The 20,370-nt window shown below is 50.9% G+C and overlaps 1 protein-coding gene across 7 annotated transcripts in view; it reads right to left on the reverse strand.

Moving 5' to 3' along the window:
• Positions 1 to 2,601: 2,601 nt before the first annotated feature.
• Positions 2,602 to 20,370, reverse strand: part of ZNF362 (zinc finger protein 362) — a 40,286-nt gene continuing 22,517 nt past the window's right edge. For all 7 annotated transcript variants that reach the window (XM_077898578.1, XM_077898585.1, XM_077898582.1 and 4 more), the window contains 5 exons: positions 19,071 to 19,392; positions 18,125 to 18,349; positions 8,036 to 8,114; positions 7,770 to 7,928; positions 2,602 to 4,418 (listed from right to left, as the gene is read on the reverse strand). In XM_077898578.1, the coding sequence (XP_077754704.1) occupies positions 4,302 to 4,418; positions 7,770 to 7,928; positions 8,036 to 8,114; positions 18,125 to 18,349; positions 19,071 to 19,392 (902 nt within the window). In that variant the 3' untranslated portion in view covers positions 2,602 to 4,301. The remainder of the gene's footprint in view (positions 4,419 to 7,769; positions 7,929 to 8,035; positions 8,115 to 18,124; positions 18,350 to 19,070; positions 19,393 to 20,370) is intronic.

The raw sequence follows: 20,370 nt of genomic DNA on the forward strand, positions 1-20,370 counted from the left end.
AGAGGGAATAACAAGCAGGGATAAGCTTTTTCTGTCGCCACTTCCAACAGTGTCACTGTCAATCAACACTGTTAGAATCTGATCATCTTTACAAGCAAATTCTACTTATTAAGATCTGCTCTCAAAAACAGTTTGAAGTTCCCCAGTGCCTCCTGCCCTAACTAGATTAGCAAACCTCAGAAGGCCATTTGGACTCTAGATTAGAGATAAGAACAGGCTAGGTGTGCCTAAGAACAGGTTATTGCTTGATAACTTGGGGCTGGCACACCTATGCTGGTACCCTCAGGGCCAATCAAAGCTCCTGAGAACTTCCAGGCAAGCAGGTGAAAACTGGACTCCCAGTCCTCAGAGTATCACTGCCACATGTAAAATCTTCACCTGCCCCTGCTGCCCACCCTGCCAGGCCAGCTCAGATGCCACCCCCAGAAACTGCCAAACATCATCAGCTGTCGGTCATAAGGGACTTAGGTTGACCAGGGCCATGTCAAATAGTAATAGTCATAATTACATTTACTGGTACTTAATACCTACCGGGCACATAATGTTCTAAGCATTAGACATATATTGACTCATTGAATCCTCACATCCACCTTACAAATTGGTTACTATTATTTTTTTTTTACATATTTTTTTAATTTTTATTTATTTATGATAGTCACACAGAGAGAGAGAGAGAGGCAGAGACACAGGCAGAGGGAGAAACAGGCTCCACGCACCGGGAGCCTGATGTGGGATTCGATCCCGGGTCTCCAGGATCGCGCCCTGGGCCAAAGGCAGGCGCTAAACCGCTGCGCCACCCAGGGATCCCTTGGTTACTATTATTGCCCTCATTTTACATATAAGAAAATCAGGCATAGAGAGGTTACATAAGTTGCTCAATGTCACACCACCGGCAACTTAAAACTCATTGATGTGAGAACGAGCAAGGAAATTAAACCTGGCCAGAAGCTGGAGTCGGGAACTGAGTCTTGACACCGGCTCTCGGTCTCCTCTGTCCATCTCTGCTTCTGTCTGACTCTGTCCTGCTTGTGTCTGGCCCAACACACATCCCCAACCCCCGGACCGCAGGGTCTTCCAGTTCAGGAGTCCACCATCTCCTAACTTATTCCTAATCCGTGGGCTGGCGAAGCTGGTTGGAGAGTCAGCTAGTGCTGTCCTGCAACTGGCTCCAGGAGAAAGAAAGCCCCCATTTGTAGCCCTCCCGAGTTTGTGTTGTATAAACCCCAGCACGGCTGATGTCAAACGACAACATTCACTGAATGTGGAGCTGGGAAGAGGCGTGCATCGAGCACCCCCAACCAGGACGGCCTGGACACTGCACTGGCGCCATCGCTACGACTGGTCTCAGCGCCGCAGGCGCAGTCACGTGTCCACTGCTGGCCAATCAGGTGTGGCTGGGGTCGGGTCATGTGACGCAAACATGGCTGCCGGAGCCCGCCCCTTCCCCGCGCCGCCGGCTAGGGGAGGTCAGTATCAGAGACCGCAGTGAGGCCTGTGAAATTACCCAAGTTGTGATCCTGGCTATTCCACACCCTTTCCCCCTGCCGATGTGAACACGTCTGGTTTCCTTTTGGGGAGATGTACTGTAGATTGGGGTTTCACCCTCTGCTCCCGGCTTGGAGCGCGGGCTCCAGGTCTGAGCTGATCACGTACAGACTTTGCAGTCACAGTGATTGGCTCGGGGATGGTACCTAACCCAGTCCCAACCAGAAGACCCGATTAGACTACCTGGGGCTTCTGGGAGAGAGACAAAGGCTTGACTGCTGGAAATCTGGGACCTGTGAGGCCGGAGCTGCTGACCGCACAGGAGCCCGAGGATGAAAGCGACTCCGAGAACAAAGCCAAGAGGCGAGCTGGAGACCCCTCTGAGCCCTGAGGCTGGCCTGACCCCTGCACCTGCACCATCCTGTAAGGTGGATGGATTGGGCTCTTCGTCACCCGCAGCCAAGCCTTGCCACACAAGGCCTGGGAGGGCTCCGGGTGAATTCCCGAAGGTGAGCTCCGGGGTGACTCTTGGTAGAATCACTTCTGGCTCTCCAAGGATGTCCCCAGCAAAGGACCAGCCTTGATAAGCCTTGGGGGAATTAATTCCTGCATTTCCCCCTCAGGCAGTCAAAACATGGACCCACATGGGGAGAATGTATGTGAAGGGGGACTTCTTGGCTCCCTCAGTCCCTGGAATTGCTTCCACAAGTCAGGTCACTCATAGTGGACCCTGGAGACGGGCAAGATAGGCATGTGGCTGCCCCTCTGGGAGCGGGGGCTGTGAACCTCACTGGTGGACCCCATACATCCCCAAAGGCTTCATTCAGCATGAGACAAGCCTGGGTGAAGTTTGTGTACCTGCCACTTGATTCCACCACGATCCTCAGCAAAAAAAAAAAAAAAAAAAAAAATCCCTCGTGGTTGGCTGCCCCCTCCTAGGGGGCTGTAGGGTGACCAACACCAAGCACTCGGCTCAGCAGCTGGGGTGAGGCCAGCCCACAGTACAAGGCCATTTCCCTTGGTCCCCAGGTCTGGGGGGCGGGGGAGGGGAGAGGAGCATGGAAAGGTGCCCCCCAGCCCCGCCCTCGCACAGAGCACGCCACACACCGCCGCCACCCAGGTGCGGGTACAGTTTATTCTTCACAACAGAGAAATACAAAGAGCAGAGGGTTTGGAATTCCTTTGTTTCTTGCCCCATTTAGTGTCTTCCCCCACATTCGAGTTTGTTGCCCCCCACCCCTTTTCTTAAATCTAATGCAAACTTGTTTCCTGAAGCATTGAGGGGCACCTGCCCTCACCTCCCTGCCACCAAGATGCAGACTGAGAAGCCAACAGACTGTTTTCTCTTTTTTAATAAGGTAACTAGTTCTAAATATGGTGGCCTGGAGGTCCCATAGAAAAAAGCAAATGGGGTGTTAACAGTATGTAGAACAGCGTATTTACAGGGTAGTAACATGCGGACAAAAAGCTACAATACTGAGTTATCAGACGACGCAAGTCAAACAAAGGGGTGGGGGTAGGGGCAGAGAACCCCATGGGAAAAAAATACCCCAGGAAACGTTAAACTGGTAAATCAATGGCGAGTTAAGGCTTAAAAAGTGTATAAAAATAACACAGTTAATATTCAAAACGGAACTCCAGATACAGAATATATAGATGAGTTTCTGTCTAGTTTTCTTTTTTTTTTTTTTTTTCCCGGGGGATGAAGGGGGGCTTCTCCGGGCTCTGTACATAGTTCCTATATACACGGACACGCATGGCTTTCAGATTGGGGTGTGTCTGTGGGGGGCTGAGGGCAGGGTCTGCTCCTGGGACCCTCCTCCCCGAGGATCCCTTCCCTGCTGAGGGGCCTAGGGCCTGGACTGGGGGTTCCCCCTCCATGACAGGGAAGACAAAACCCCTCCCTGGGCACTGCCCCATCTGGAGGAAATTCTGGAGGGGAGGGGTCCTAAGCCCAGGCCCACTCCCTCCCCACCCCCGCTGCCCACAGTCTGGATGGTGGGAGAGGTAGCCAATAGGTTTCCTGGCCAGCACCGAGGTAGACTGGGGTGGTCTTCAGGGCAGTGGAGGGCCAGGTCTTACCCAGCCCACCCTCACCCCATTTCCCTGGGCCTGCGCCCAGCCCAGCCCAACGCTGCACCCTTTGGTCCTGCGGATCTCTCAGCCCCTCTCCCATTTTGCCTCCTGAAGCCTCGACAGCCCTGGTAGCTGCCGCATCCCTCTGCTCAGTAATGCCCAGGGCGTAGCTCGAGAGGTGTGAGCTGGACACCTAGGGGTGAGTGGCTCACTCCAGCTGCCTTCTGTCCCCTCCCACCTGGGGGTCCCCTTTGCAGTCCAGAAACCCAGGCCTGAGCCTTCCCTCAAGACCTGAGGCTGTGGCAAGAGAAGGTCCCACGCTGCCCTCTGTTCTCTGTGTCCATCTGTCCGATTCTTTTAATTTCTCGGTCTTAGCAGCACCAACTTCTTGGCCAATAAATATCTTTTCTGTTATTTCCAAAACAAACTTAAAAAAAAAAAACAAAACAAAACAGTGAAGCAAGTGGAGGGTGGGGAACAAAAAGAAACCCAACAGAGAGGTTCAAAGTGCTCTGAGATCGTCTTTGGATGCCACCAAAACAGTCCAGAATCTTGCAGTTGGCCTGGCCGCCCCCGGAGCTGGACCGGACAGGGCTTCTGCAGCCCAGGCTTTCTGGAAGGTCAGGAAGGTCATGAGAGAGCTCGGCTGTTCCTGGAGGGCCCCTGGAGGAAGTTGGGGCCTGGTGCTGCCTGGGTCTGTGTCTGCCAGTGGGCAGGGTGGGGCGGCGCCTTGGGTCGGCTCAGATGAGGGAAATTCGCACCGGGATGCCGGGGGACTCCGTCCTCTGGGGCGAGTGGTGGCTCACCAGGTGCTCCACCACTGTATGTTTGGACATGTGCTTCATCAGGTAGGTCTCCTGCGGGCAGGGGTGAGATTCAGAACACGGAACCAACCAACCAACCACTGGCAAGAGATGCGGGGGGCGCGGGGGCTGCAGTTCCCACAAGTGGCCACTGGAGGGCTCCTTGGTAGGTGGGCCAGCTAATGGGGAGCAGCCCTGGCTCTAGGGCATCAGAGGGCAATGGGCATTAGGTCTGGTGATGCTGCATCGCTGCTAGGGGTGAATGCTGTTCACTTACCAATCTCTGGGCCCACAGCATGCCAGCCGGAGAGCTGGCAGGCACCGGCTTGTCCCTCGGCAGCACCCACCTGGACTTCCCTAGGCCCAGGCCAACAGGCTATAGCGGGGCATGCTGGCCAAACCTCAGCCTGCCATGGGGATCACGCATAGCTGCCCCCATCTGGCTGGTGCTCCAGTGTGGGAGGAGCAGGAGGCCTGGGTCTGAGCTGGGTTTTGCCGTTTCCTAGCAGTGGAACCTCAGACACATCATCTCATATGTCCCAACCCTGTTTTCTCCTCTTGAAGACCCAACCTCAGAGGGTTGCTAGAGTGGGCAGAGCTCCCAGCATGCAGTATGGGTTAAGGGGACTACTTTTTCTTTGGTCTCTACACTGCATTCCAGGTGGCGATGGGAGCCCTGGCCACTGCAGCCACCTCCAATCCCCACCCCACTCGACCCTCCCTGGGTAAGAAGCTGGACCTGATAGCACTGGTGACTTGCAGAAGCATAAAACTGGGCATGTTCGGCTCGCCCCTTGAGTGCCCCCACAGGTTCTGCTAAGTCTGACCTGAGGCACCCACAGGTGGGTGGGTGAGGTGACCTCAAGGCTCACCTGCAGGCCCAGAGGCCCTCACACTCAGTGGGAGGAGGTGGAGCACTTGGTGAGCCACCACTCACCCTCCAGCCTCAAACATCACCTTGCTCAGAAAGTGGTAGAGCAAGCCCTCAGGTGTGGTGGCAACATGCTATGAACCACCACCAGAGGGAAGCAATCAGCCACGTCCACACTAGGAAACCATTGTCAATGAACACATTGCAGGGAAAAAAAAGGCCCAGGCTGGGGAGGGTGGGCGTGGGGAAGACAGGGTGGGGGGATCAACAGATTTTAAAACATACTGATTGGATGCAGTGTAGGGAGCTTATTTATTTGGATCATGATTACAAAATCAAATTGTAAGGAAATAAAATTCTGGCCTTCAGGAGACAAAAATGTGAACACTGACTGGGTATTTGATGATACCCAGTGGCGAATGGTAAAGATATCGTGGATATGTTCAAAAAGAGGAGTCCTTTTGCTGAGCGTTCTCAGCAAATTCTCAGATGGAATAATATAATGTCTATTTTACTTCCAAAAATAAGGATATGGATGAGGCAAGATTAGTTGATGGCTCTGGAGGCTAATGGAAACAGAGTGTTCACTATTCTAAAATGTTTCTTTTATGTATAAGGTAGTTTAAAATTCAATCCATTAAACTTTTTTGTTTTTTTATAAAAGGGATGTTGGGGTGCCTGGCTGAATCAGTTGGTGGAGCATGTGACTCTTGATCTCAGGGTTGTGGGTTCAAGGCCCATACTGGGCATGGAGCCTACTTTTTAAAAAAGGTATGGCAGCTTAATTTAATTACAAACAAAAATATATTAAAAATAAAGGTCATTATTCTTGTTCTAAGGAGTTCAGTTCAGGGTGGGGCTGCAGGCCAGGTGAGCTGGGACACCTCCTGCCCCCAGAGTTCAAATAGACTCCATCTAGAACTGCAGCCACAACTCTGGCAGCCCCTTCCCTGGGAGCAGGTGTGAGGAGGCAAATGTTGGGGTGAAGGTCAGCCAGCTGAGTGGGGCTCCTCAGTCTGGGGTGCCCCACCTCGCCCCTGGGGGCCCTTCCCTACAGGTTCTGCCTTCTTTCATCTCTCCTCTGCCCTGTGAACTCCAGGGAAGGAGCAGTGTGACGCAGGCCTGGCTGGCACCTGACATACTGCTGACCACCTCACATGTGCCCCCTCCAGTCAGTGACCTTTCAAAAGTACCCTCCAGACAGTCCCCTCCCCACCACCCATGGCTTCCCATTTCACCTGGCAAATATCCAAACTCCCTAACAGGGCCCCCCAGCCCTGTATGACCTAATTTTCTTTTAGTTCCTGGGACACGCCATGTTTGTTCCACCTCAGGGTGTCTGCATTCACCAGTGCCCTGCTTGGAAGGTTCTTGCCCTCCTTACCCTTCAAGGCTTCACTGGCCCCCTCAGTTGGCCTACCCAGACCTACTCCCCTTTCCCAAATCCATTCCAGCCTCCCTGCTGCTTTATCAACCTACATTTCCTTCAGACCAGTGGTTCTTGGTCTGAGGAGAGCCACCCCCTGCCCCAGGACATTTGGCAGCATCTGGAGGCATTTGGGGTTGTCAGAGCTTAAGGAGGGGGTTGCTGGTGAGCAGAGGCCAAGGCTGGTGCTAACATCCTATAATGTACCTGACAGCTCCCCACCCCCAATGAAGAGGGCCCTGGCCCAAATGTTACCAAGCACTGAGGGTGACAAACCCGGCTTAGAGCAGTTACCACAACTTGTCATTCCATGTTTATTTGTGTAGTTACTTGTTTAATATCTGTCTCCAGCCATAGACTCCAACCTCCCTGGGGGCAAAGAATATGTGTGTTTGATTCATCGTGATGCCCCAATGCCTGGCACAAGTGTTCCGTAAACACCAAGTGAATAAACAGCTGTGTTAGCAGACGTTTGTTAGGCACTGTGCTGGCCAACAGCCCAGTGAGGTGAGAACTACAACCTCCTCTGTGTTACAGATAGGGAAGAGGAGGCCCAGTGCGCTCTGTCTGGGTTTACGTGGGCTCTGTGGACCAGAATACTTCATTAGCTGAACACACGCACCCAAGCGACTTGCCAGACTCCCTCTGGCGGGTGCCGAAGCGCCTCTTTGCTTAGGGAGCCTTCCCACCCAGGGACAGGGGGGCTGGATGAAAAGACCCTGTACCCTTCAGGCCTTTCGAGAGACGAGGCGGCTCTGGGCCGAGTCACTGAGCCCCCTAGCGGCCACGATGGGGCCTGCAACTTCTCCAGTGGAGAAGGCCCTTCCCGCTCCCTGGCTCTCAAGAGCAGAGAGGCGGGTGCCTGGCGCCCCCACTACTGCCTGGAGTGTTCCGGGGCCCAGAGGAAACCACGCCCGGGAAAAGTAGGCTGAAGGCCACCAGGTGGCCGGGAGTAGGGCCTAGGGCAGCCAAAAACAGAACTGGCTCTGCCACCCATCATGATCTCGGAGAGTCATTCCCCTCTCTGGGCCTGTTTCCTTGTCTGGAAAGTGGGGAGAATCTACAGATCTGATGAGGAGGAGGCTCCCCAGGGACCCCAGGCACTCACCGAGGTGTAGGCCCGCCCACACATGCTGCAGCAGTAGGCCTTGGCGTGCTTGATGGCGTGGGCCGAGAGGTGGATCTGCAGGGAGGCGGAATCCGAGTAGGCCCGGTAGCAGTTGGGACACTTGTAGGGCTTGTCCTTGTTGTGCTGGCGCTGGTGAGACTGGGGGGGGGTGCACAGCAGGGGCTCAGGGGCCAGGCAGGGCTCCCCAGCCCCACCCCCTTCTGCTCCCTTTGCACCTAGCAGGCAAGAGCCAGGCGTGCACTCACCTGGAGGTTGGAGAGCTGAGTGAAAGCCTTTTCGCAGCCAGGATGTGGGCACTTGTAGGGTCTGTCGCCTGTGTGGATTCTGTAATGGGCAGTGCAGTGAGGTGGAAGTCCCTGACAGGTACCCCAGGCCAGCTCCAGTCCCCAAGCCCTTGGACGGCCTGCACCTGCACCGTGTATCTGGTTCCCAAGCTTCCCGGTCTCCACTCCCCAGAGAGCAGCACCAGGCAAGAGCTGGGAACTTCAAAGACGACGCCCCCCCCCCTTCTCCTTCCTTCTCTGGCCTCCCACTGCCAGTCTGTGACCAGAGCCCCCCTGCTGAATCCAGCCCACCACCAGCGCCTACTCAGAAACGCACTCTGAGACCCAGCCCAGCCTCCAGCTACACATCAGGGGCTTGCACAGACAGCTTTCTGCCCCTCTCCTCTTAACCCACCTGCAGACCACCACGGAAAAGAACACAGATCCACAGCTTGCCAGGAACTGCCCTGTCCACCCTCCTCTTTCCCTCAGAAGGAAGCCTCTCTCTCTCTGACTGGCCCCCAATTTCTGTCTCCTGCCCTGTCCCCACACCAGAGACATATCCATGGTGGCTACCTGGTCACCCCAGCTACTGAGGGAATGCAGGACAGTGAGGCCTGAAGTTCAGCCCCTCTGTCCACTCCTACTCCTGGGTTCTCATCCTGGCTCTACCATCTACAAGCTGGGTGACCTTGGGGAAAGAAATCCCTGGGCCTCAGTTTATCTGCAAAATGGGCATAAAAATATGACCTCACTTCACTTTGTGAAGATCACATTAGATAAAACATGTTAAGGGGCTTATCCAAGTGTTGGCACAGAGCTGACTCAGTAAACACTTGCCAGTATTACTATCATTGATTCATTCAACAATTATTACATTGGGTACCCGTGTGCCAGGCACCATGTTTGGTACTCGGAATGAACAAGACAGACAAAAAGCCACTGCCTCATGGAAACAAACAACAAACATAAAGTAAGTAAGTAAGTCCCATGTAGAATGTAGTCAGTGCTGTGAGAAGAAAAAAAAATAAGGTGGAGGGAGCATGAATGTTCTGGGATGGTGGTGGTGGGGGTATGTGTGCTATTTTTTTTTTTTTTAAGATTTTATTTATTCATGAGAGACACAGAAGAGAGAGAGAGAGAGACGCAGAGACACAGGCAGAGGGAGAAGCAGGCTCCATGCAGGGAGCCTGATGCGGGACTCGACCCTGGGATCATGCTGCGAGCCAAAGGCAGACGCTCAACCGCTGAGCCACCCAGGCGTCCCGGTATGTGTGCTATTTTAAATAGGGTGGTCAGGGTGGGCCTCCCTGAGAGGGTGACTCCGGACAGAGTGATGACTTCAGAGCTGATGTGGCTTATTTTCTGCTCAAGTCTGCGCTGCTGCACATGCTTGTCTGACAGCCCAGGTGAGGAGGAGGTGGGCCCAGAGCAGGTGTGCAGCTGCTCAGGAGCCCGGCACACGGGGGCGGAAGCCCCGTCCTCCATGCGAGCCTTCCACTTTCAGCCTGTGCTTGTCCTCTGTCACCTGTTCTGGCAAATCCTCTCTGCCAAGCAGGTGGGCAGCGGAATGCTGGCTGGCCTGAACCTTGTTTCCCTCATTTGCCACCGAGCATCAGGGGGAGGGAAAACCCGGCCCTGGCCACTTGGTGTCGGTTCCTGTCCCTGGTGCCCCAGCCCACCTCGCTGACGGGGCTTGCTCTGCTCATCAACAAACTGAGCAAACAAATTGAGGTTCCTGTCGCAGCAGGCCCCGTGCTGGCCAGGCCGGAAAGAAGAACCCTTTCTGCCAACAGTAAGACCCTGGCTGCCCACTACTAACGTGGATAGTCCAGATTCCTTAGTGTGGCATTCAAGGCCCTTCACCATGGGCTCTGGCCTCACCTCCCTGCTCCTCTGCACCCTACCTCCTGGTCGGAGATCCGTTTCTCATCAGGCAACCTTGTCTGACTGATGACTCTGCCCGCCACACCTGTGTCCCGGCTGCATCCCCAGGAAAGGCAGCCACCCCCCATCCCGCCATCTCCTCCATGAGGTGGGGACCGGAGGGCAAGCACAGGGCAGCCCACAAGCTGCATGGAGACTTGCCAAATGCCACCGGGCTGGCCTGGTTTTGAGAACCCATATTCGACCTGTACATTTCTGGCTGTCACACACGTGGGGACTCATCCCAGCTATGGCACCCTGTCTCTACAACAGAAGGACCTTAACAGCTATCTGGACTGACCCGGCCTGAGGCCATAGCCCTCCATTTCATCCCATTCTCATTCCCCTCCAGGGCTGGGGTATTCCTTCAGCTGCAGTTGAAGGGCAAAGGAGGGCAGCCCGAGTGGCGCAGCGGTTTGGCGCCGCCTGCAGCCCAGGGTGTGATCCTGGAGACCCTGGATTGAGTCCCGCGTCGGGCTCTCTGTATGATGCCTGCTTCTCCCTCTGCCTGTGTCTCTGCCTCTCTCTCTGTCTCTATGAATAAATAAATAAAATCTTTAAAAAAAAAAAAAAAAAAAAGAAGGGCAAAGGAGACCAAGGGACCCTGGGACATGCACTGATTTTGTTCTAACCCACCCCCCCAACAACCCACCCCAGAGTCCTCACCTCCCACTGGGCTTCTCCCCTGCTCTCAGCCTCCATTCCCACTGGCCTCCTCTTGGCACCACTAGATTCCAGGCTCCTTCCTTTATCCAGGCTGGCTGTCCCCTCTTCTGGGCATGCTTCCCTCAGATAATGGCTGGTGGAAACCCATACTCCTATTGTCAGCATAGAAGCTTTGACTGGGCACCTTTCCTGACTCCCTAGATCAGGTCTGCCCTCCGTAGCCCTCCAACACCCCCCGCCCCAAGCGTTGGTACTTATGTTGTCACCATCTAGTCACTGTTTCCTGGACTGCCTCCTGAGGCCAAGTGCTTCCCTGGTCTCATTTACCACCATTACGCCAGGGCCTGGCGCAGGCTCAGCTCGAGGACATGGTACGTAGTCATGGACTGAACGTAGGAAAGTGAGTTTTCTCTCCGAGGCCGGTCACAGTCAACAGTACTATGCTCCGCACAACCAAAGCCGTCCGTACTGCACAAGTATTTGTTGACTGCCTGCCCAAGCACCCTCCAGAGGACATCAGGTCCTTCTTCAGGGACCCCACCAAGCCCTCCTCCAGCCTCCTCTAGTCTAAGTGCCAAGGCTGCCTGGCCTCCTCCCTGGACTCCCAGCCTCAGCCTTGCCTCCCCCCACCTGCCCTGCCTCCTCCACCTGTGCAGCAGCACAGGGACCTGACCTTGTCATGACCCCACCTGGCAACCTCCACCGTCTTTCCCTTTTCTAGGACAGAGTCCAAACCCTGTGCCTCGGTATTCAAGGCCTTGGTTTCTAAAGCCTCGCTCTCCACCACTGCTCTCCCCAGTGCGGCATCCTTCCAACTTCCCCACAACACACGTGCAGACACATACCCCAGCAGGCCCCAGAGAACTTTGCTTGTGCTGTTGACCGTCTCTAGGAAGGGTTACAGACCCTTCAACACCTGACCCAGATGGTCCTCCCCACCACCACATACTTCCCTTTTATGAACACTTCCACACCCACCAGCCTCCAGGTCACAGAGGGCTTCCTCTGGGCCAGGGCTTGCCTCTGACCATTGATCGCCCTTGTGTGTGCCACCCACCAGTGGGCTGGCTCTGAACGGGCTTTGGGGAGTGCCAGCTGGGTGACTGGAGGGCAAGGCTGTGTGCTTTCCCTGAAACAGCCCCCAAGCTCTTCAGGCCCTGAACTGCGAGTCAGAAGTAAGTCCTCAATTCCCACAGCACAGTCCTGCCTTTGCCCTGCACCTTCTCAGTAGGGGACAGCCCAGCCCCAGCTCCCACAGGGGCAGTGAAGGGGAACTCACCGTGGACCCCAGGCAATACAGGGGCCCCACCCCGGGGCCCCAGAGACTCACTCTGTTGTGCCTAGCACCTCCATCCAGCCAAGCTCCTTCTGCAGCCTGACTTCCGCAGCCCCTTCCTCCCTGTGCCACATGCAGGCTCCTGGGGGATCTGGGCTTGAACACACTTCCATCTCCTCTTAGCGGAGTGACCTTGGGCAAGTGACTTTGCCCTCCTGACCCCAGTTTCCTCAGCCCGAAAACGAGGATGATAATAATAACCGAAAGGACTGTAAGGACTCAGTGACCTATTCTAAGGGTGTTCCTAAGATACTTTCATGGTGATAGTTTTTTAATGCATTCATTTCTATTTAAGACAAATACTTTATGAAAATCAAAGAGTTTACTCAATGTTTACATAAAATCATTGAAAGTTCATTAGTTCTCACTGGTCTTTTATTTCCCAGGTAATAAAGGACGTAGAGTGACTGTGCTTTGTAATTCACATGACGCTAAGTTCGGCGACTGAGCCTTCTGCAAGAGGACTCCCTCTCCCTGGAATTTTTCAGATGTGCTATCTCTTACTTAGAAACACAGATTCACAGTGTAGGAGGACTCTACCGATGCCTTGTATGGAATCACCTTCTGCAGGGCCAGGCACCCAGGAGCCTTTGACAAGGACTAGTTGTTGTTACGATTTTATTACCATGACCATCATCATTGGTGGAACTCGAACGACACCTACCCTTGCCACCAGCATCGGTCCACATGTACGCATCACAGAGCCCAGAGAAGAGAAACAAATGCAAAAAACCAGTTTTCAGCCTGAGTAAACAAATCCAGTCACTTGTGCCTTTTCCTATAACTCACTAACCCACTCACAAAATGCTATCCCTGATTTTGGCATCGTGATGCTGCGCATCTGTGATCTTATATACATGTGCTAACTGCTGTTGTATGTGTGACAAATGCTGTTTTTGTTTGATGACTGGACTCACTACAAAGTTCTGCTGACTTTCTTTTGAACTACATGTGGTATTTATTATTTACTGGGCCAACCCTGAATCTGAATTTCTAGAACACTCTGCCAATCACCTGCTTTTCTTTACTTGCTGTGTCTTCCTTTCACGGGAGGTCCCACCAAAATGCTCTAGCTCCTCTAAACTACAGTACCAAAATGCTCCCAGGCACATCTTTCTCAACAAGCAGAGTAATCTTGCTCAACCTGTTTCTAACTCCCATTTCTATTACATGACCAAGGCTGGGTTAGCCTTGGACATGATCGTCTTTTATTCCCATCATTACTGGCAGTCACCCTTGGAGGATGGATTTGATTTATGCCCTGATTAGTTCTCTGTGGAGGGGCAAAAAGCAGGAGTGAGTCTCTGTGGAATGGTAGGAAACAAGGAACCTGGGATCCCTGGGTGGCGCAGCAGTTTGGCGCCTGCCTTTGGCCAAGGGCGTGATCCTGGAGACCCGGGATCGAATCCCACATCGGGCTCCCGGTGCATGGAGCCTGCTTCTCCCTCTGCCTGTGTCTCTGCCTCTCTCTCTCTCTCTCTGTGTGTGACTATCATAAAAAAAACAAACAAACAAAAAAAACCAAGGAACCTGGATTCTGGTTGCTTATTTATATCTGGCTTTTTTTGTTTGTCTCTCTAACGGATTCAGGGACTTGTGGGCATTTAGGACACCCACCTCTTTGTCACTGGATTAGGACACATTGGTTTAATTATAGGTGCCGCTGTCTAATGGCTAATAATTTGTCTCGAATGTTAATAGGACCCTCTTACGTTGCTTGTTTGGTTTCCTACCATTATGCACTCAAATCACTCAAGAGAAAAAAAAATATGTGTCCTCGGGAATAGAAAACTATCCTTGGATCAAAAAACATCAGCAAAATATCCTCCCCTTCAGAGGCCTGTTAATTTTTTGCTGCTTTTATGGTCATGGTCTTGTTTAATATTTTAAAACAAAAGTTTACTTCTAAAAAAAACTAGGATTCTTTTTTTAAAGATTTTATTTATCATGAGAGAGAGAGCATGTGTGTGAGAGAACACAAGCACGGAAAGGGACACAGGAGAGGGAGAAGCAGTCTCCGCTGAGCAGGAAGCCCCATGCAGGGCTCGATCCCAGGATCCCGGGACACAACCTGAGCCAAAGGCAGACACTTACCTGACTGAGCCACCCAGGTGCCCCAAAACTAAGATTCTTCATACTTATCACTACTTGCTACTAATGTTTATTTTCTATTAGACCAAGGCTCATACCTGCCTAGGCTGCCCACCTTGTGCCCTAGCCTTCTCAAATCCAGGCCTCAAAGCAGAATAATAAAGTTATCAAAGTATCTCTTACACCTAAATGCTCTTGGACTTTCTAGATGGCCACCAACGACACCAAAGATTTTTTCTTTGATTTATAAGAAGAGGAGTGCTCTAAATGATCAAGTGTTTTGTATTTTCTAGTTTTAATTAGCAAACACTAGAGCGAGGGCTGTCCTATAAAGATGCAAGCGTAAGAAAGTTGGCAAATCAAAAGAAGAAACGCTCAAGTTGGCTCAGTCAGTTAAGCACCTGACTCTTGATTTCAGCTCAGTCATGATCTCAGGATTGTGAGATCGAGCCCCTGCATTAATTTTATATTTTATGTGTGTGTGTACATATATATGTGTATAAATAGATATTTATATGTATTATATATATGATTATATGCAATTCATATAAATATATAGTATATCATATAGAATTATATATATGTGCACTTTAAAAAATTATTATTTATATATTCATGAAGACGCAGAGAGAGAAGCAGAGACATAAGCAGAGGGAGAAGCAGGCTCCCTGCAGGGAGCTCAATGTGAGACTTGATCCCAGGACCCCGGGATCATGATCTGAGCCAAAGGCAGACACTCAACCACTGAGCCACCCAGGCGTCCCTATATATGCACTTTTTTAAATGGAGACAAAAAAAACAGTAATTTATTTTCATGTACAATAAAAAATCAAAAAGTAATGTTCTTAAAAAAATTTTTTTCTACATTTAACTACACTTAATTAGTGACAGTCCTAACACATGCTTTATGAGATAAAGTAGAACCTAAAGATGGCTCAATGCCCTTGCTGCCTCAAATATGTTCTTAATCTGAAAAATTGATCATACATTATATCTTAATAGAAGACTCCACTCTCCTCCATTCTGACATTGTCGATTGTTAAAATAAATGTTGCTTATTACAATAAATGGGCCACGTAGTCTTATCAACAGTTCCCCATCCCAGCTGCCTAAAGGCGTCTACTTCAGGTCAGAAGTTGAGTCTTCTGAAAAAGACATTAAGCTTGAGTAAAGGCCCGTAGCACACACACTTGGCTGTCTATTCTCTCAGGGAATAGATGATGAATGAGCACAGCTTCCACGCTGATGCCATCACCTTGACCGGACACTGCCTGACAAGAAGGCAGGACCCAAGACTCTTCAGTCCAGAAACAGACACTGTGGCAAAGCAGACTACCCAAGATCAGCAGAACAGGTGTTACGACCTTGAACTGAATGAAAGTGATTTAACCGGAGTTCATTTCTATTTCCTAAAGGGGATATGAGAAGACCCTTTTCTTCTTTGATCTGCCTCTAATCCTCAATTTAGGAGGCTATGTTTGAACAAGGAATAAAATATTTCTTAAATGGTGCCTTCGCAACTAACCCTTCAGAATTCTGGGGGAAGAGGGAAACTAAACAAAGTTAACATAGATATAAACTCATGAATTATCAAGGAAATTTTAAAATAATTCTGTTGGGACACCTGGGCGGCTCAGTTAGGTGAACATCTGACTCTTGATTTCTGCTCAGGTCATGATCTCGGGGTTGTGGGATTGGGCCCTGCATCAGCCTCTGTGCTTAGCACGGAGTCTGCTTAAGGATTCTCTCTCTCCTTCTGCCCCTCCCTCCCTTGTCCCCCAACTCTCTCTCTCTCTCAAATAAATAAATAAATCTTTAAAAAAGTAATAAAATTAAAAAATAGTTCTATTGAAACAGCATGTTACTGGCCCCACCTACAAAACTGCTCAGAATAATCGCTGACAAATACAGTGCCTTTACTGGGATCATTTACTCCTCGTGGCTGTTAGTTTGGTAAATAGGGTCAGTAAGAATCTGTCCCCCTTCCCTACAGGATATAATTGGGTAAATCAAATTTGTAACCATGACCATGCCAGAAATGTCACATTTAAAGACAAATTTCATTTAATTAGGCATGACAAGCCTGAGAGCAAAACACAAGGGCCAACCTTCACATGTGGGAATGTGGCCTCCCTAGGAAGCTGCACTAGATCTGCTCCCTGGCTTGTGAAACCCCAGCCCTTAAGGTTACAGAAAAAGTGGCTCCTGCCAGCCCAAGACACTGACAAACGGGAAATCTGCAAAAAGAACGTACCCTGACCGTTACAGACTGTAGGGGCAACAACCCAACAAATCTGAACTGAATGGTTCTAGCTTTCTGATCCTAGATAATATCCTAAGAAATTTTTTCACACACAAGATTAAAATCATGACCCCGGGGTTTTGCGAGGTCTCCTGACAGAAGTTAACTCTGAAACCTCAGTGTCACATGCTCTGATTTTAATAGCCATACAACCAGCAGGACTTTGTTTATTAATCACCCCCCCCCCCAGGGGCATCTGGGTGTCTTAGTTGGTTAAGCCTCTGCCTTCAGCTCAGGTTGTGATCTCAGGGTCCTGCGACGGAGCCCCTTGTCCAGCTTCTGGCTCAGTGGGGAGCCTGCTTCCTCCTCTCCCTCTGCTTCTCCCCCTGCTCATGCTCTCTCTCTGTATCTCTCGGTCTCAACGAGTAAACAAAAAAATAATCAACACCTCATTACATATGCCTGTGTCCAAAAAAAACTGGCCAAACTTAAAAAAGAAATCAAAGTAACGACAAACATCAGAAAATTGCTGGAACAAAAACAAAAACAAAAACAAAAGAAAATTGCTGGGACACACTTCGATGGTCAAATCCTTATACCTCGGGAGGCACAGGAGCGAGAGAAACAGAGGCTTGCCCTGCTGTCACTCTGCCAATGTTTCTTACTTATCAAACCTACACATTAGGTCTCCGAGTCCAAGAACTAGACAAGGCATTCTGCATCCTGTGATAAAGCCTACTAAGACCATGGACATATACAAATAAATCACAACAGTGATAACAATTTTTAAAAACCTAGAAACAAAAACTAGGGTCTCTCTGTCTAGCATTAGTCCCCCAAAGAGAGAAAACTTGATTGCTCCAGGCGAATTACAAGCTCCACAGCAAAAATCACCTTATCCCCGACTTTTACAAAGCTGATATTGGCCAACAGATAGCAATGCTCACAGATGTGATCATCACTGGTGGAGAGAACCACTGTGTCTCTTCCTCTCTGAAGGGATGAACTGCAATCTTGGTAACCTTTGGTATGTTTCTTTAAATACCTATGGTATTTTTATTTGGTGAGTGCCAAGTTAGCCTTTCTGATGTCTGTATTCCCCTGCAAAAATTTGTCTTTCCTCAAAGCATTTGTATTTCTGAGGCTGTCTTTCACACACTTCGCTAGACTGTATGCCTATGAGGACAGGGATTTTTGTCTGTTTTATTCACTGCTGTGTCTCCAGCACCTAGGATCATGTCTGTCTTAGAGCAGAGGCTCTGTAAATATTTGTTACATGGATGAATCATATGCCCTATAAAAGATAGTTCTATTTATTCCACAAATATTCAACAAATGCCTAGTTGCTTGTTACGCTCCACACAATGAGGATATGGGAATGGAGACGACCAAGCCCTTGCCTTCAAGAACACCCAATGTATTTGGGGTGGTGGGCAAAGAACCTGGCAAGACAGCCTGCCACTGCTCTGATGGGGATGCACATGGCCTGTTGGGGCCCCAGGAGGACTTCCCTGGGGGAAGCTGAATAGAGAGATGGCTAGGAGAGGGCCAGAGAAACAGGATAAAGAAGGGAGAGAGTGTTTCAGGTAAAGGACACAGCAGATGAGAAACACTGGGAAGGGCAGCATAGTAATGATGGCAGAGGCCAGTGAGGTCTATAAAAGTCCTATTATCAGAGGCCTCAAAAGCCAAGTAAAGGAGTTTGGTCTTGACCATCAGGGCAGTAGGCACCTAAGAAGGTCCTTGCACCTGGCATAGGTGCTGAGCTGATACCGGCTGCAGGGGGGGCAGCACCAGGCAGGCCACTCACCTGGTGTGCTGCTGGAGGTGGGAGAGCTGTCGGAAGGACTTATCACAGTAGGAGCAGTGGTAGGGCTTGACGCCCAGGTGGATGCGCAGGTGCTGGGCCAGGTAGGAGGCGTTGGCAAAGGACTTGGAGCAGTGCGGGCACTTGTGGGGCTTGGCCTCGGTGTGTGACTTGGAGTGGATCTGCATCTCAGACTTGGTGAAAAAGGTCAGCGGGCACACCTTACACCTGTGGGGCAAGAGGCACATCATACCCGGGAAGTGTAAGCTTCTGCCTGTAAGCTCAGGGGACTTCCGCAGCACACAGACCTCGCACCTGGCACAGGGCTTTCTTGTGAGGAGTCCACCTTGGAAAGACAGGGGGCAGCCTGCCAACCCAAGCATCCTCCAATGTGGAGGTGAAGGCTGTCCTACTGGGGGCCCATTTGTAGCAGCAGGGGAGTGGGTTACATTTCCCCGGGAGGAGAGGCACAGCAGTCCTGGAAAGGTGTGCCCAACACTCCTTACTCCTTAACACTCAGGAGTAAGAAGTTCTCCTCTGGGCTGCACATCAGAAGCATCTGGGGAGCTTTCAAAAAGGGCTGACTGGACCTCTGCATGTCCCCCCACCTAACAAATTAAATCAGGATTTCTGGAGGTACAGTCCTGGGATTGGCATTTTCTGAGCGTTCCCCAGATGATTGTAACTTGAGGGCTGAGAACATTGTTGGAAGGGAGGAAGAATCAGACTCCCACATCTCCAGGCTGCCTGTGAGGTTGGCTCCCAGCAGCCCTGCACATGCATAGAGTACAGCCCCCAGCCCACCTGCAAAAGGTCAGAACTCCCACTCCTCTGGGCCTGGCACCCACCCTCAGCCCCCAGGGTCCCTCTTTCCAACCCCAGCTGCTGGGCATCTAGGGCGAGCCTCTGCCCCATGCCCATGTGGACCCCCTCCCACCAAGACCCCCACCTGTATGTCTTGCCCTCCTTGGCAGTCTCGCCTGAGGCCAGGATGGGGTAAGGGACTACGAGGACAGGCGGCCCCCCTGGGTTCTCCGCCTTGATCTTTTTGCGGCCGCGCTCGGACTTGGGGGGGCCAAGCAGGCCGTGGCCCTGGATTGTCTTGATGGAGTCCAGGAGGGGGGGGCTGGTGATCCCTGAGATGAGGGTGGGGGACGAGGCGATGAGGCGGCTCTGGCTGGTGGTGGTGGGTGTGGACGGGGTGCTGGTACCCGTGCCTGCACTCGACTCGGACGTGCTCACAGCCGGGGTCCGGGAGGAGAGCCCCAGACCTGTGGAAGACATGGGGGTGGGGGCAGCTGCAGAGGCCTTTCCGAGCCTCCCCTTCCCTTCGTAAATTACCCAGGGGTGACTCCATGAGAGCCTGTGTACGTGTAAGATGCCTTACACACCTAAGGACTAAATTGGGTTGGTAACAGAGGCCCTTTGGAAATACTTCAAACCACAGCAAAAAAGCACAAAGATGTTCACTACTGTATTATTTGCAATGGCAAAAATCAGAGTAATCAAAATATGCAACATGAGGGAAGAGGTCAATAAACTGTGATCAACCTTCTCTACTGAATATTAACTGCCCATTAAAGAGATGATGTTTGTGAAATGAAACACACGCACAAAACAAATGAACAGACATGTTATATGTATGTACAGAAAAAGTAAGTAGGGGAAGAAGAGGTACCAAAAGTGATGTGGACAGTGGACAGTAAGGTTAGGAGTAAAAAAATTTTTTTTTAAGTTTTTTGGCTTAACTGTACTTTGATTATTTGACAATGAACTTTTTCAAAAACTTCTGTAATACAAGGGCGCCTGGCTGGCTCAGTCAGAGGAGCAGTGTTCAACTCTTGATCTCGGGGTTGTGGGTTCGAGCCCCACACTGGGTGTAGAGATTACTTTAAAAAAGGGGAAAAAGAAAAAAAAACTTTTGCAATAAAAGGCATTCTTTTAAAAATGAGAGGACTAGAAACATTTACAATATCAGGTCAAGCAGACCACAAGAGGAAAGTGGTAATGATCATGTAACAAAAACAATGCTGCTTTTAGAAAGAAACTAAAAATCCATCCACTGAGAAAGGTAAGATCCAGAGATAGACAACTGTTTGTGTCACCTGCTGCCAGCAGGAGTGTGCATTTATCACCCTCGATGGAAGGCTGATGGCCAGAAGCCATTAATATGTCAAATGTACCTAACTTCTGACAAACCAATGACTTTTAGAAATGGCACATGAAGAAATATTTGCACATGAGCACAA

The sequence above is a fragment of the Canis aureus genome, chromosome 5 (genome assembly GCF_053574225.1).
Source record: "Canis aureus isolate CA01 chromosome 5, VMU_Caureus_v.1.0, whole genome shotgun sequence".
NCBI classification, from domain to species: Eukaryota; Metazoa; Chordata; class Mammalia; order Carnivora; family Canidae; genus Canis; species Canis aureus.